Source organism: Microcaecilia unicolor, chromosome 3 (genome assembly GCF_901765095.1).
Source record: "Microcaecilia unicolor chromosome 3, aMicUni1.1, whole genome shotgun sequence".
In the NCBI taxonomy this organism is placed as follows: Eukaryota; Metazoa; Chordata; class Amphibia; order Gymnophiona; family Siphonopidae; genus Microcaecilia; species Microcaecilia unicolor.
Window position 1 is genome coordinate 71799597 of NC_044033.1, and position 17881 is coordinate 71817477.

At 44.5% G+C, this 17881-nt stretch overlaps 1 protein-coding gene across 4 annotated transcripts in view; it reads left to right on the forward strand.

Moving 5' to 3' along the window:
* Positions 1-10163, forward strand: part of LOC115465512 (spermatogenesis-associated protein 7-like) — a 153937-nt gene extending 143774 nt beyond the window's left edge. For all 4 annotated transcript variants that reach the window (XM_030196032.1, XM_030196033.1, XM_030196034.1 and 1 more), the window contains 2 exons: positions 4314-4371; positions 9819-10163. In XM_030196032.1, coding sequence (XP_030051892.1) covers positions 4314-4371; positions 9819-9953 — 193 coding nt within the window. In that variant the 3' untranslated portion in view covers positions 9954-10163. The remainder of the gene's footprint in view (positions 1-4313; positions 4372-9818) is intronic.
* The last annotated feature ends 7718 nt before the right edge of the window (positions 10164-17881 follow it).

Genomic DNA, 17881 nt, shown 5'->3' on the forward strand with positions numbered 1-17881 from the left:
CGCACTCTGCATAAGAGGGGGCTCGGATCAACCAGTCGTCCAGATAAGGATGGACTTGTACTCCTTCCTTTCGCAGGAAGGCCGCGATGACCACCATTACTTTGGAGAAGGTCCGCGGAGCAGTAGCCAACCCGAAAGGGAGGGCTCTGAACTGGAAGTGTCGGCCCAGGACTGCAAAACGCAGAAAGCGTTGATGAGGAGGCCAGATGGGAATATGCAGGTACGCTTCCTTGATGTCCAAGGAAGCCAAGAACTCCCCTGCCTTCACTGCCGCTATAACAGAGCGGAGAGTCTCCATGCGAAAGTGCCGCACTTTCAAGTCCCGATTGACCCCTTTGAGGTCGAGGATAGGCCGGACAGAACCTCCTTTCTTTGGTACCACAAAGTAAATGGAGTAACGTCCCTTGCCAAGCTGATTTTCTGGCACCGGAACGACCGCACCCAGGCGTATCAGGTTGTCCAAGGTCTGCTGCACTGCCACAGCTTTGACCGGAGACTTGCAGGGAGAGAGTACAAACCCGTCTCTTAAGGGTCGGCAGAACTCTAGCTTGTAGCCGTCTCTGATGACTTCCAGAACCCAAGCGTCTGAAGTTACCCTGGTCCACTCGCCCAGAAACGAGGACAGGCGTCCTCCAATCTGCACTGGGCCATGGACCAGGGCCCCGTCATTGGGTACGAGACCCTGGGGGAGGACCGGAGGGCGCACCTCCGGGACGGCGGTCTCTGCGAAAGGAATGCTGCTTGGGGGAGAAGTTCCTTTTGAAGGAAGAGGGGGCAGAGGAGTCCGACTTGCCCGGGCGGTACCGACGGGCTTCCTGAAACCGTCCTCTGGAGTTACCAGGGCGAGCACCACTGGCCCGAGCCTTGACCTCTGGTAACCTCTTGCCCTTAGACGTGCCGAGATCGGTCACAATTTTGTCCAGCTCGACCCCAAAGAGCAGCTTGCCTTTAAAAGGCAACTTAGCCAGGCGGGACTTAGATGCGTGGTCAGCAGACCAATGCTTCAGCCAAAGCCACCGCCGCGCAGAGACTATCTGAGCCATACCTTTAGCCGAGGCTCTCAAGACATCATACAGTAAGTCTGCCAAATAAGCCAGGCCCGATTCCAGGGCCGGCCAGTCAGCCCTCAAGGAAGGATCCGAGGGGGAAGCCTGCTGCACAATCGTCAGGCACGCCCTGGCCACATAGGAGCCACAAACTGAGGGCTGCAAACTTAAAGCAGCCGCCTCGAAGGACAACCTTAAGGCCGCCTCCAATCTTCTGTCTTGGGCGTCCTTTAGGGCCGTGCCACCTTCCACCGGCAACGCCGTTTTCTTAGTCACCGCAGTGATTAAAGAATCCACGGTAGGCCAAAGAAAGGTCTCCCGTTCACTTTCAGGCAAAGGATAGAGGCGGGACATAGCCCTAGCCACTTTGAGGCTCGCTTCCGGGACATCCCATTGAGCCGAAATTAAGGTGTGCATGGCATCATGCACGTGGAAGGTTCTAGGCGGGCGCTTCGTCCCCAGCATAACGGCAGAGCCAACAGGGGCTGAGGGAGCGACGTCCTCTGGCGAGGAAATCTTCAAAATGCTCATGGCCTGCAGTAACAGGTTGGGCAAATCCTCTGAGCGAAAGATCCGCGCTGCAGAGGGGTCATCCGCTCCATCCGAGCGGGAATCCGTCTCCTCCAAGGAATCCCCAAAGGACCGTTGGGAGAACTCAGATATGCTGCCCTCATCTACATCAGAGGAAACAGCGTCCTCTAAGGCCTGGGAATCCACCCGAGGGCGTTTACTTCCGGGGGCCTCAACCCCGTTATCGGAAAAGAAAGAAGGGGCAGCGTTTTGCATAAGGAAGGCCTGATGCAGCAGCAAAATAAACTCGGGGGAGAAACCCCCCAGACTGTGTATTTCAGCAGCCTGGGCCACAGCCCTAGACGCACCCTCAACCGGCACTCGCAAGAGCGGGGGAGCAACATGCTGCGCATCCAAGATGGCGTCCGGCGCGACACTCCGCGAAGGAGCCGCGCGGGAAGAACGGCGCTTAACTTTAGCCGCTTTTTTGCCGTCGCCCAAATCAAGGGCGGCCATGGCATGAACGTCTCCCAGCTCAAGGGCGGCCCAAGAAGAAGCCGTCCGAGCAGAGTGGCCAGCCAAGATGGCGGAGGCGAGCAGCGGGGGATGGGCGTTTATGGCGGGAAAAACCGCCGCGCCGGAGGAAGACCCGGGACACTGACCGGCCTCCAAACTGACACCCAACAAGGGCAAATCAGACTTTAAAACCCCCGCATCCCCGCTAGAAGCGCACACGCGGTCCGGGGAGCGATTCTTCGCGCCCTCGCCCTCCGACGCCATAGGCCACGTGGAGATCAATCGGGGAACCCCCTGCCCGTTATAAAAAGGTAAAAATTACCTGCTTCTCGCTCCGAGCTAACGACCTGGTGTCCCAGTGAGTAGCTGCAATAAATGTTTAAATAAACGTCAAAATAAACGCCCTTAAGGACGTCCAAAATTTTTTTTTTTTTTTTACGGAGCCAGCGGGAGGGGGGAGAAAAGGAGGGACCTGGCACCACCAGGTTTGCACTTGCTCAAGAAGAGCCCTCAACCCCAGGCACTCAACAAAACCTAAAAATTAGGCTTGGAGGCCTAGCCAGAGCTGCTGCTGTGTGTGACCACCACCTGCTGAGATAGAGAACATACTGAGGAGTTTCCGGCAGCACATGACCACATATAGGGAGGCAAAAGGATTGCTCTCTATCTCCACCTGCTGGTAGATGGACACAACCCACCAGTCTATGGATTGATCAGCAAGATGATATGGAAAATGTGGTGTATAAATGTAACAAAAATAAATAAATGGCACCTAAAAAAATCAGCGCCGAAAACCCCTCACTTAAAGCAGAATTCTATAAGCTGTGCCTAAAGTTCAGCTTGGTTTATAGACTACACATGTAAACGGAAAGTCATGCATAAATTTAGGTGCGACTATTTGCACCAATGAAACATGGTGCAAATGCCCCTTCCTAAATTTACGTGCAGAGCGCCATTATTCTGTAATTACATGCATAACTCAAAGCCATACCCCCATTCTGCCCCAAAACAGCCATGGCCCTCCCATTTCTGCCCCCTTTTTTGGAACACGTGTAAATTTTAGGCACAGATCTCATGCCTAAATTTACATGCATTGGTTCTAATTAAATATAATTAGTGCCAATAATTGCTTGTTAAAAGCCAGTTATTGGCAGTAATTGACTTGCTATTCAATTAAATTGTGCGCGCAAATCGGAAACATGTCTAAATTTGTGCAAGCAATTTTTGGCAACCTTTACAGATCAAGAGGTTAAACCTCCATTGCCCCAAGTACAAAATAAGTACCTATATATAATGTGTAAACTGCTTTAATTGTAATCACAGAAATGCGGTATATCAAATGCCATCCCTTCTCCCTTTGAAAAATCTATCATTCGGGCACTCTTTCAATAGCATGCACTCATCACAAACAGTTGACACTATTAACAACACAGTAAAAACAACATGAAATTACATGGGAAATGTTAACATTTCCCATGTTGATTCAAACATATTCCAAGTATACAGGGCCCATAATGTGCAGTAGAGGCTCTACAACCTTTCCAAGCCTTTTCACCTGTCATATGGAAGGGATAAAGAAGGGCTGATATTCAGCTCACAGCAGCATTTTTTAAATGCCAGCTGGCACGTGTAAAAAGCCACTGTGTCTGCTGAGCCAATATCCAGATACCAGCAGGCACTGAATAGCTGATCATTGTTGACCGGCAGTGCTATCTGGTTAATGGTGATATTCAAACTGTTAACCATATCGCTAACTGGACAAAGTCACAGCCCTTTTGCTATCTTAACTTTATCCGGGTAGCAGTCTGAATAATACCACTAACCAGATAACTTCCAGACCTGCCCAAGCTTCACCCATGGACCAGCTCAGCACTGGTGGTCAGAGGGAATATTCCACAGCACTACTCTATTAATGTCACTTAAAATATCCCACTCACTGACATTTTTAACAACACCTACTAACTAGACAAGTATCTCTGTCGGCTAGAGAGATGACAGGGTGTCGAATACATCTGAATTTCTATGGCATGACACAGACCTTCGGAGTACTTTACAACCAATAATAATAATAATATTTGTATACCGCTATTACCACAAAGTACTAAGTAGTTTACATAATCAAAGAAACTCAAGACAATCACTTGGGAACTATGATTAATAAAAACTGAAACATGCTTTTTTCCATTAAATGACCATTTTCTATTAATTCACAATGTTTTACAATTTTGATTCCTTGTTTAGGGCATTAGATGGTGTATTTAGAGAGCATATGGAAAGCCGAAAGCATGACCTTGATGAGGTAAGCAGATATTTATTTTATTTATTTGAACATTTGATATACTGCAAATTGATCCTTGACAGGCGACTAAGTGCTTTACAACAATAAATTTAAAAGAAAACTTCTGGCACTGCTGATGAAGTGGAAGAAAAAGGAGAGAAAATGACGGAGGGAATAGAAAGGAGCGAAGAGGTGAGGAAAGGGAGAATGGTAAATATGGCAGCAACAAAAAGAAGAAGGACAAGATTCATGTTGGAATAGAGGCAAATGAATCAGAGAAGAGTTGGGTCTTTGGAAAAGTCTTGAAAAGACTGCAAAGGAAGGTGAGCTATAAGTGCAGAAGGGAGACTATTCCAGAGCTTGGGGCCCAGATAGCTAAATGCAGTGTTGCGAGAAAGATAAGTGCAAAGTAAATAAAGAAGGGACACAAAGAAGATTATCTGAGGAAGAGCGTAGACACCTAGAGGGGACATAGTGAATGAGCAATTTGTTCAGGTAGGCTGGAGCATAGGGAAACCAAACTTTAAAGACTAGCATGAGGATCTTGAAGCAAATGCTGGCAGAGATGAGAGCCAATGTTCAAGGTGGAGAAGAGGAGTTTAACAGTGGTAGACAATCAACTGGAGGTTTCTAATTGAGGAGAGGGGAAGACCTGCATAGAGGTAGTTACAGTAGCTAATGTGAGTAATCACCAGAGCCAACAACAGAGAAGAAACAAGGCAGTGGCCATAGCTAGAAGGTTGCTAGGCTGTATAGAGAGAGGTGTGACCAGCAAAAAAAAAGGAGGTGTTGATGCCCCTGTATAAGTGAGGCCCCACCTGGAGTATTGTGTTCAGTTTTGGAGGCCGTATCTTGCTAAGGATGTAAAAAGAATTGAAGCGGTGCAAAGAAAAGCTACGAGAATGGTATGGGATTTGCATTACAAGACGTATGAGGAGAGACTTGCTGACCTGAACATGTATAGCCTGGAGGAATGGAGAAACAGGGGTGGTATGATATAGACATTCAAATATTTGAAAGGTATTAGTCCACAAACAAACCTTTTCCGGAGATGGGAAGGCGGTAGAACTAGAGGACATGAAATGAGATTGAAGGGGGGCAGACTCAAGAAAAATGTCAGGAAGTATTTTTTCACGGAGAGAGTGGTGGATGCTTGGAATGCTCTCCCGCGGGAGGTGGAGATGAAAACGGTAACGGAATTCAAACATGCGTGGGATAAACATAAAGGAATCCTGTTCAGAAGGAAGTGTCTGAGGAGTTGCTCTGGAACATTATACTGTCTATACAGCGGAGCTCCCAATTTACTAGGTACTGGGAGTTACAGTATAAGTTTGCACTCCAATTGTATCTCTCTGGCCAGGGCGCACCAGACGGGGTATGGAGCCTCTGCAGCTTGTCCCAGATGCAACCAGGCGCGAGCCACCCTTGGGCACATGTTCTGGTCCTGCCCATGATCATAATTTTTTGGTCACAGCTGCTGGGTGAGATTCAATCTTACTGGGGTCGTAAAGTATTAAGACAACCTTTACTATTATTTGCAAATATAAGTATGCTAAACCTACATTACAAGGGTTTCAAAGTTTTCTGCATAGAGCTACACCAATTGGGAAAAAAGTCAATTCTTTCATGTTGGAGAGAACCGGTGGAACCTACTTTAGGATTGTGGAGGACTCACATGATAGAGCTGTTGAAGTTGGAAAGATGTGCCCTTAAAGACCTGGCCTCAAGAGAGGGCAGGTGTCTGCAGAAGACATGGGAACGTTTTTGGGACACTTTACAGCCAGTGGCAAGAAGCAGAATTCTGAACTAACGTGTGACTTAGCAAACTTGTGTTATAATGTTGATCCTTAGGATGAGGGAGGTGGGTGGTAGGGCAGGAAGGGAGGGTAGTGGGCTTGCTGTAGGCAATAACAAGTTAAGACTTATTGAAAATGTGAAATATGGCGCTGAACATTGTGATGTATGTGGAAATAAACATGATTTAAACATAAAAACATATTCACTGGCTCCCTGTCAAGGAACACACAAACTTCAAAGCCCACACAATGATCCATAAGATCCTCCATGGCAAATCTCCAAGCTACATGACCGACTTGATTGATCTACCAGCCAGGCACGGGTCCAAATCTTCTCAAACATATCTCAATCTCCATCTTCACAATTGCAAAAGCCTCAAATACAAAACCTACTACGCATCCAACTTCTCCGTTATAGGCAGCAAACTCTGGAACGCAATACCTCGACACATCCGAACAACCAATGAACATCTACCCTTTCGAAAGCTGCTAAAAACTTACCTCTTCAAACAAGCATACCCAAACAACCCAACTTAATCCTCGAACCTGATCCACACCACTAACTCTACCCATACTCCAATCCTCTCCCCCATATCTCTTCCTATTGTCCTACTCTCTACAATTGGGTTATCTCCGTGATACTTTGTACCACACTTTGTATTATCTCTGTGATACTTTGTACCATACCTTGTAAGTCGCACTAAACCTGCTATCGAGCGGGAAAGAGCGGGGTATAAATGCTATAAATAAATAAAATTAATTAATTAATTAAAAATCTTTGTTAGGACCGGGACAACTGCATAATCAATTCCCTTCAAAATAGTAGGGGAACAAACGCCTCCTACAGATCCCAGTTGGACAACATCTATGCAAACAATCCTAACTTCCGCTGCATCGACAGATGAGAAAACCTTCCATCTCACTTTAGGGGGATCTTCAAATTCAGCAGATAATTCACACGTGGGAAGGCTATTCACAATAGTACTCATCTTTTGCTCAAAATAAGCACTATGCTCTCCAGGAGAAAAACGGAAGCCATCAACAACAGAACTACTCTCTCGTGTTAAAGAGCTGACAACCCAATATATCTCCCTGGGACAATTCAATGATTGCATAATGAGCTTTTGATAATACAACGCTTTCTCCCTAGAGGCTGTCACTGAAAATTCCTGCAACTTTATGAAGTACGATTTCTTAGAATCAACATCTTGGGCTCTCCTTTATTCCTTCTCAGCTTTCCTCAACTCTCTCTGCACGTACCTTAGTTCACTAGAGCCTACCTACCATGACTGAAAGGCCTATCACTCCTTCAACATGCAATTACTGTGCAATGCCCCGGGTGAGATCACCAATATCTTCCCCAGATCCTGCCATGACTCATACATCGTGGCTCACTCAAGGATATATAACTCTTTTGAGAGTGGCCAGATCACTGGTGACAGGCTGCTTGGTAAGCCCTGCATCTGCCCGCATATATTTAACCGCTAGCATTAGACATGAGGTCCATGTGCTATCTCACAGCTCACTACATCTATACATAGCCAACTGTGCATCTACTCTGCACCCAGAAGAGTAGCCAGGTTTTATCATCAGGGGGAGCAGACCTTTAGTAAAAATAGGTGCCGATGCAAAGCTGAAGAGTCAATCTGCATAGGCACCATTTCATTCAAATCTGTTTGGGGAAGTGGCTGCTCCCCTCACACCCCATCTAGCTCTGCCTGCACCACTTCCTATGGCACCATCATGTCTCTTCCCATCCCACACATATGATAGAAGCTACCAAAAGAGGAGGTGGATGATGACCCCCCCATCCTCAAAAAAAATCCGCAATCAAGTGGAGAACTCAAACGCCCCACGGGAAAACACAGATATAGGTAAAAAGTGGGATGTTTGACCACGGAAATACAAATCCTGGAGACAATATCATAAAAACTTCTTTATTGAAGAAAAGACTCGACACAACTGCTGTGTTTCGGCCTACAGGCCTGCATCAGGAGTCTCCCGCTATGACCTAGCGTATAGGAATCTGAAATGCCTGCGCTCCTAGTGACCCGCTACGGACAAGCTTACCACGAAAGGTCTTTTTCAAGACCACTTTTGTAATATAGCTAATCACTTTACGTTTGGTTCGTCACAAGGACCAAATCGTGTTTCAGGCATTTCAGATTCATATACGCTACGTCATAGCTGGAGACTCCTGATGCAGGCCTGTAGGCCGAAACACAACAGTTGTGTCGAGTCTTTTCTTCAATAAAGAAGTTTTTATGATATTGTCTCCAGGATTTGTATTTCCGTGGTCAAACATCCCACTTTTTACCTATACCCCCCCCCCCCCCATCCTGACAATCCACAATGATGCTGAGGTGTGGTACAACAGGACACACTATAAACCGGGGCATCATAGAAAGGACTATTGGGCTCATGAGCCACTTCTAATGCATAGAGAGATCTGGAGGGGAACTCTACAAACCTGAAAAGGTCTGCCAGATATTTATAGCCTGCTGTATTCTACATTACTACTACTACTACTTATCATTTCTATAGCACTACAAGGCATACGCAGCGCTGTACACCATACACAAAAAAGACAGTCCCTGCTCAAAGAGCTTACAATCTAGATAAGACAGGCAGACAGACAGAACAATTAAGGGTAAGGGATAGAGGTGAGGATAAAAGGACAGGGCAAGTGAGCAGTGGTTAGGAGTCAAAAGCAGTGGTAAAGAGGTGGGCTTAAATTTTGGGCTTGAAAACAGCCAAAGAGGGGGCTAGACGTACAGGCTCGGAAAGTTTATTCAAGGCGTGAGGTGCAGCAAGATAAAAGGAACGGAGTCTGGAATTAGCAATAGAGGAGAAGGGGACAGATAAGAGAGATTTATCAACAGAACTTAGTAAGAGACAAGAGTGGAGAGGTACTGGGGAGCGGCAGAGTGAATGTACTTATAGGTCAATAAGAGAAGTTTGAATTGAATGCAGAAACGGATAGGGAGCCAGTGAAGTGACTTAAGGAGAAGGCTAATGTGAGTATAGTGACTTTGGCGGAAAATGAGTCGAGCAGCAGAGTTTTGGACTGATTGAAGAGGAGAGAGATGGCTAAGAGGGAGGCCGGTGAGAAGCAGGTTACAATAATCAAGACGAGAGGTGATAAGAGTGTGGATAAGGGTTCTGGTAGAGTGCTCAGAGATGAAGGGACAGATTTTGCTGATGTTATAGAGAAAGAAACAACAGGTTTTGGCAATCTGCTGAATGTGAGCAGAGGAGGAGAGAGAGGAGTCAAAGATGACCCCAAGGTTACGAGTAGATGAGACAGGGAGAATGAGAGTGCCATCCACAGAAATAGAGAAAGGGGGGAGAGGAGAGGTAGGTTTAGGTCTTGAAGTCAACCCTTTGCCAGAGAGACTGGAGTCGCAAGATGTGGACATGGAGGAGGAAGCACTACCACCCACACAAGAGTGCACACATCTATACCAGCAGGGCATGGCAAATAAAAATACCAGGTTCTATCCTTTTGGTCCTGATTCACTTTTACTTCTGTGTTAAGGCAGGTCATACACATTCTGTACAACATAACATATAATGATTTAAAATGCATTTTCATTTACATTATTGCTGCATGTTCATAAAATAAAGTACAAGCAGCTAAATCACTCTAATTGTTTCTCTTTCTATTACTAGGTGAAGATGAAAAATATATTCAGAGAGCTGATGAATGAACTTAGCAGCAATAAAACAGAATTTTCCATCAGCTATACTGGAATTCAGTACAATGATACAGATGCATTTTTAGCATTTGAAAGACCTCTGCACTGATGCTATGTTCAACTTTCACCTTTCTATGACTAAACTGAATGATAAATACAGGACAATTCTATGTAATATACTTTCTATAGAAGAATGCAACACTGCTGCATTACATCACCATCTTAATATTTAAAAATTAAGGATACTTTCAACTGTTTAGCATAGACGGATAATTTCTATTGTGATATTCTCCAAGCAAAACCAGATGCCATGAGCAAAAGAGGGGCATAATCGAACGGGGGCGCCCATCTATAAGAGCGGCCATCTCTAAGGCCGGCACCGAAAAGAGGCATCCCGACCGTATTATCGAAACAAGATGGGTGGCCATCTTTCGTTTCGATAATACAGTCAGGGCCGGCCAAATCTCAACATTTGTGTCGACCCCAGAGATGGCCGCCCGTAGAGATGGCCGGAATTGTTTTTCACCGATAATGGAAACCGAGGCCGGCCATCTCAAACCCGGCCAAATCCAAGCCATTTGGTCGTGGGAGGAGCCAGCATTTGTAGTGCACTGGTCCCCCTCTAATGCCAGGACACCAACCGGGCACCCTAGGGGGCACAGCAGTGGACTTCATAAATTGCTCCCAGGTACATACAGTGGTGGAAATAAGTATTTGATCCCTTGCTGATTTTGTAAGTTTGCCCACTGACAAAGACATGAGCAGCCCATAATTGAAGGGTAGGTTATTGGTAACAGTGAGAGATAGCACATCACAAATTAAATCCGGAAAATCACATTGTGGAAAGTATATGAATTTATTTGCATTCTGCAGAGGGAAATAAGTATTTGATCCCCCACCAACCAGTAAGAGATCTGGCCCCTACAGACCAGGTAGATGCTCCAAATCAACTCGTTACCTGCATGACAGACAGCTGTCGGCAATGGTCACCTGTATGAAAGACACCTGTCCACAGACTCAGTGAATCAGTCAGACTCTAACCTCTACAAAATGGCCAAGAGCAAGGAGCTGTCTAAGGATGTCAGGGACAAGATCATACACCTGCACAAGGCTGGAATGGGCTACAAAACCATCAGTAAGACGCTGGGCGAGAAGGAGACAACTGTTGGTGCCACAGTAAGAAAATGGAAGAAGTACAAAATGACTGTCAATCGACAAAGATCTGGGGCTCCACGCAAAATCTCACCTCGTGGGGTATCCTTGATCATGAGGAAGGTTAGAAATCAGCCTACAACTACAAGGGGGGAACTTGTCAATGATCTCAAGGCAGCTGGGACCACTGTCACCACGAAAACCATTGGTAACACATTACGACATAACGGATTGCAATCCTGCAGTGCCCGCAAGGTCCCCCTGCTCCGGAAGGCACATGTGACGGCCCGTCTGAAGTTTGCCAGTGAACACCTGGATGATGCCGAGAGTGATTGGGAGAAGGTGCTGTGGTCAGATGAGACAAAAATTGAGCTCTTTGGCATGAACTCAACTCGCCGTGTTTGGAGGAAGAGAAATGCTGCCTATGACCCAAAGAACACCGTCCCCACTGTCAAGCATGGAGGTGGAAATGTTATGTTTTGGGGGTGTTTCTCTGCTAAGGGCACAGGACTACTTCACCGCATCAATGGGAGAATGGATGGGGCCATGTACCGTACAATTCTGAGTGACAACCTCCTTCCCTCCGCCAGGGCCTTAAAAATGGGTCGTGGCTGGGTCTTCCAGCACGACAATGACCCAAAACATACAGCCAAGGCAACAAAGGAGTGGCTCAGGAAGAAGCACATTAGGGTCATGGAGTGGCCTAGCCAGTCACCAGACCTTAATCCCATTGAAAACTTATGGAGGGAGCTGAAGCTGCGAGTTGCCAAGCGACAGCCCAGAACTCTTAATGATTTAGAGATGATCTGCAAAGAGGAGTGGACCAAAATTCCTCCTGACATGTGTGCAAACCTCATCATCAACTACAGAAGACGTCTGACCGCTGTGCTTGCCAACAAGGGTTTTGCCACTAAGTATTAGGTCTTGTTTGCCAGAGGGATTAAATACTTATTTCCCTCTGCAGAATGCAAATAAATTCATATACTTTCCACAATGTGATTTTCCGGATTTAATTTGTGATGTGCTATCTCTCACTGTTACCAATAACCTACCCTTCAATTATGGGCTGCTCATGTCTTTGTCAGTGGGCAAACTTACAAAATCAGCAAGGGATCAAATACTTATTTCCACCACTGTATCTCCCTTCCCTTGGGTGCTGAGCCCCCCAAATCCCCCCCCCCAAAACCCTCTCCCCACAACTGTACACCACTACCATAGCCTTTATGGGTGAAGGGGGCACCTATATGTGGGTACAGTGGGTTTTGAAGGGCTCACATTTACCACCACAAGTGTAACAGGTGGGGGGGGGGGGGGGGTGGGCCTGGGTCCGGCTGCCTGAAGTGCACTGCAGTGCCCACTAAAACTGCTCCAGGGACCTGCATACTGCTGTCATGGAGCTGGGTATGACATTTGAGGCTGGCAAAAAATGTTTCAAATTTTTTTTAGGGTGGGAGGGGGTTGGTGACCACTGGGGGAGTACAGGGAGGTCATCCCTCATTCCCTCCGGTGGTTATCTGGTCAGTTTGGGCAACTGTTTGAGGCTAGGTCCTGAAAATAAATGGACCAAGTAAAGTCGGCCAAATGCTCGTCAGGGCCAGCCTTCTTTTTTCCATTATCAGCCAAGACCGGCCATCTGCTAACCACGCCCCCGTCCTGCCTTCAGTACACTGCCGACACGCCCCCTTGAACTTTGGCCAGCCTTGCGACGGAAAGCAGTTGAGGGCGGCCAAAATCGGCTTTCGATTATACAGACTTGGCCGCCATTAGGAGAAGGCTGGCCATCTCCCGATTTGTCGGAAGATGGCCGCCCTTCTCCTTTGAAAATAAGCAGGATAATCACTTAAGATATATGGGACAGCATTAATCACATTCTAGCACATATGTCAAAAATTTGAATTTAAGAATGGGAATACTATGCCATTGCTTGGAATTTGCCATTTTAATTTTAAAAATATTCTTAATTATGCATTTCATATATACAACAGGATTAAGGAAAAAATGTCATTTACATTTTACTTCATTATAACAAATTATTCTACAAATATATCACTCCTTTGGAAACAAAAAAATTTCACAGATCAATCTATTTCTAGTAAAGAATTGAATCATTTAATGTTTAAGACACTAGAATCTTTAAGATGATAGATATTGGAGCACTGCTAAAACAAAAACATTTGGAAAAATGCTTGCTGGGACAATTGTATTCTAGAGTTCCAGGTGTAGCACCACAGTAGCTTTGGTATGAACTTATTAATCTCATCCTATTATGCATTTAAAAGGTAGATCATGCTGTGTCCTATAATTACATTTATAAAGGAATGTTCAAAGTCATTTACTTGTGTAAAGTGTTCTTTTTGAAAATGGCCCACCTTCACCAGGTTAAATATGCACATGAACTTCTACAATACATGTACTTTTAGCCAGACAAGTGGGGTGGGGGGAGGGGCGGGGCACAAAAAAGGCTGCTAGATAAGCAGCATGCCTACGTTTGATATTTAAGAGGCCACTTTACTAATCCGCGTGTCTACGCGCACCCAATGCGTGCCAAAATGGAGTTACCACATGACTACCACATGGCTCTTGCGGTAATTTCAGTTTTGGCGCATGTCCGATACGCACAGCCGAAAAATAACTTTTTGGTTTTGGCCGTACGTATCAGACGCGCGCCAAGTGGCGTTACCACCCGGTTACCGCGTGAGACTTTACCGCTAGGTCAATGGCTGGTGGTATGGTCGCAGACCCAAAATGGACGCATGGCAATTTTGATTTTGCCGCATGTCCATTTTCAACAAAAATTTCTAAATGGCCTTTTTTACAGGCGTGCTGAAAAATGGATTGGCACATGCCCAAAACCTGCGCCTACACTTTTGAAGGCCATTTTTCAGCGCACCTTAGTAAAAGGACCCCTAAATCTTTTTGCCTGCACAAAAAGTAGATGCAAATTCCTCAAGTACTTTTGACCTATACACCTTGTGTGCAGCTTCCCTTTGAAAATTAGCTACCAGGTCCATGGGTCAAACAAACCCATAGATTTTGCAGTTTTTATTTATTTATTTGTAGCATTTATACCCCGCTCTTTCCCGCTGTTAGCAGGTTCAGTGCGGCTTACAAAGTATGGTACAGAGTTACAGTGTCTGATACAAAGTATCACAGAAATAACATAATTGTATAGAGTAGGACAAGAGGAAGAGATGTGGGGGAGGGTTTAATGTAAGGATAATGCTAGTGGTGTGGTTAAATTAACTATTCAAAATTACCTCCACATAGTGGTTGAAGAGACTCTATTTACTACAATGTGTTAGGTTGTTGAAGTTAATGCGTGGTAAGCCTGACGTCAGTGCCGGCCAAAATAGTGGAAACTATTATAAAGAATAAAATTATGGAACACTTAGGCAAACATGGTTTAATGGGACAGAGTTAGCATGGGTTCAGCCAAGGGAAGTCTTGCCTCGCCAGTTTGCTTAATTTCTTTGAAGGCATGAATAAACAAGTGGATAAAGCTTTTGATAAAGTTCCTCAAGAGAGACTCCTGAGAAAACTAAAGAGTTATAGGATAGGAGGCAATGTTCTGGTATGCATTAGGAATTAGTTATTGGACAGAAAACAAAGGGTATGGTTAAATAGTCATTTCTCTCATTGGAGGAGGGTGAACAGTGGAGTGACGCAGGGATCAGTACTGGGACCGGTGCTATTTAACATATTTATAAATGATGTGGAAATCGGGACCATGAGTGGGATGATTCAATTTGCAGATGACACAAAACTATTCAAGGTTGTTAAAACACATGCGGACTGTGAAATATTGCAAGAAGACCTTAGGAAATTGGAAGACTGGGCATCCAAATGGCAGATGAAATTTAATGTGGACAAATGAAAAGTGTTGCACATTTGAAAGAATAATTCGAATCATAGTTAACTGATGCTAGGGTCCACCCTGGGGGTCAGCATCCAAGAAAAAGAAAAAGGTGTCATTGTAGATAATACGCTGAAATCTTCTGCTCAGTGTGCAGTGGCAGCCAAAAAAGCAAAACAGGATGCTAGGAATTATTAGGAAAGGGATGGTGAATAAGACCAAAAATACTATAATGCCTCTGTATCACTCCATAGTGCAACCTCATCTTCAGTACTGCGTTCAGTTCTGGTCGTTGTATCTCAAAAAAGATATAGTGGAATTAGAAAAGGTTCAAAGAAGAGCAACCAAAATGATAAAGGGGATGGAATTCCTCTCATATGATGAAAGGCTAAAGAGGTTAAGGTTCTTCAGCTTCAAAAAGAGATGGATGAGGGGAGATATGACTGAGGTCTACAAAATCCTGAGTGGTGTAGAATGAGTAGAAGTGGAGTGATACAAAGGCATTATAATATTCTCTGTTTTGTTCTCCATTCCTTTCCTGATAATCTCTAACATTCTATTTGCTTTCTTAGCCACTGCTGCACACTGAGCAGAGGATTTTAACATATTTATTTTATTTATTTATTTTAACGTATTTATTTTATCTATTTATTTACAGGTACATGTAAGCTGCATTGAGCCTGCCATGAGTGGGAAAGCACGGGGTACAAATGTAACAAAAAATATATATATATATATCGCAGATCGTATTAAAAAATGCAGCAAAGCAGTTTACAAAGTTAAAAGTCACAGGACAGGAATAAATACATAATAAAAAAAAAAAAAGAAAGGACAGTGAGAAAACTATGTGATCCTTAAGGAAAATGTTTGATTGAAAAGCCAAGTTTTCGGTACGTTTTTTTTTAAATGATAGAATAAGATGATTCTGCTTTTATTTCCATGGGAAGAGTGTTCCAGAGCTTAGGAGCTGCATAAGCGAATACGGTTTCCCGAGATATGTCTAAACATAGCTGTGATGATGGGGGGAGTTGTAAAATTGCAGATTGGGGGGAATGGAGAGCGCAGGCAGGTGTATATGGTATGAGCAAATTGGAAATATAATCTGGGTCAGAGGGCTTCAACCCTTTGAGAACCAGGTCAGTAATTTAAATTGGATTCATGCTGATAACAGTAACCAGTGCTCTGAAATCAATAATGATGTAACGCGATCAAACTTATGAGCTGTGTGGCGTAATTTCACTGTAATGGATCAAACAAGTTGCAATTGCTTCAAAGAGGAGAATGGAAAACCTGAAAAAGGGAATTGTAGTTATCTAAATGTGTGATTACTAAAGATAAAAGCAACATCCAAATACAGGTCATAGGCAGAACAGATCTAACAGAATGAATACACTGCAATGCAAATAAATAAACAACAAAAAAAAGACTGTAAAACTTTATTTGTGGTTTAAAAGTTAACCTATGATCAAAGATGACACTTAAGATTATATTCTTCTCAGAGTAGTTCAGGGTAATGTCATGAAGAATAGGTGGTGGGTAAATTGAGCAAAAAGGGTAAGGGAAATGAATAGATTCACACTTGGAAATGTTAAGAGATAGCCTTTTGTCTTTCTAAGCAGAGACTGAGTGGTGTGATGCCAGGGGAATTAGAAGAAAAAAAAGTGTATGTGATTTGGACCCTTGACCAAGTAAGTATAATTGGTCCAGAGGGGTCTAGCAACATTACAGGCACTCTGGTCCAGCCCTCTCTATGCCCTGTTGCCAAAAGGGATACATTAGGAAAATTCAAACTATGCAAAAACTGCAGCACATTTAATATTCTCAGTTGGTAATTATGAAAGAGCTACTACTTTGCTGATAGAATTGCACTGGTTACCAACTGGGGCTAGAATTCATCTTAAACTCTGTATAACTATTTTTAAGATTCTTTATGGTTTGGCACCTCATTATATGTATGATCTGCTTCAACTACACTCAAATGAATATCAGTTTAAGGATACTATGCTTTCCAAGTCCAAGAGGAGTAAGATAAATCTAGTTTCATCTCATGCTTTGTACATCAAGCCCCTATGATTTGGAATTATCTCCCTTTTAACATAAGATCGATTCATAGCTTTTCTTCACTTAGACAAAGCCCTAAAGACATTTCTGTTTACAAATATTTTACTAATGTAATTTTATTATTATTAAGTTGTTGTACTCTACAGTAAATTTATAAACTGCTAGGGATTGTCAGGCCTTCAACTCTAGCTGTTAACTGCATAGAACTCAAAAGGTGTTTGTGGAATATAAGTTTAATGTAATGTAATGAGTCATGCATCTTTCATAAAAGATCATTAAGTTAAAGGAACATTTTACTTTTGATACTGGTATTGGAGCATCCTCACCCAGAATTCTGTAGAAAATTCTAATCGCAGTTCAGGTTCAATGGATATAGCCTAATGCACTAATAACACTGCTGAGAGCGCCGAACCCTGTGGCACCCCTGCATATAATGGGTGTAATGCTGACGTGGAGGGGTATAATCAAAAGGGACCCCCAAGTTTTCCTGAGGACGTCCTGGCGAAGGGGCGGGGAAACCCATATTATCGAAACAAAATGGGCGTCCATCTTTCGTTTCGATAATACAGTCAGGGACGCCCAAATCATGAAATTTAGGTTGTCCTTAGAGATGGTCGTTCCTGATTTTCAGCAATAATGGAAACCGAGGACGCCCATCTCAGAAACAACCAAATCCAAGCCATTTGGTCGTGGGAGGAGCCAGCATTAATAGTGCAGTGGTCCTCCTCACATGCCAAGACACCAACCGGGCACTGCAGTGGACTTCAGAAATTGCTCCCAGGTGCATAGCTCCCTTACCTTGTGTGCTAAGACCCCCCCAAAACCCACTCCCAACTGTACACCACTACCATAGCCCTAAGGGGTGAAGGGGGGCACCTACATGTGGGTACAGTGGGTTTCTGGTGGGTTTTGAAGGGCTCACATTTACCACCACAAGTATAACAGGTGGGGGGGGGGGGGGGGGGGGGAGG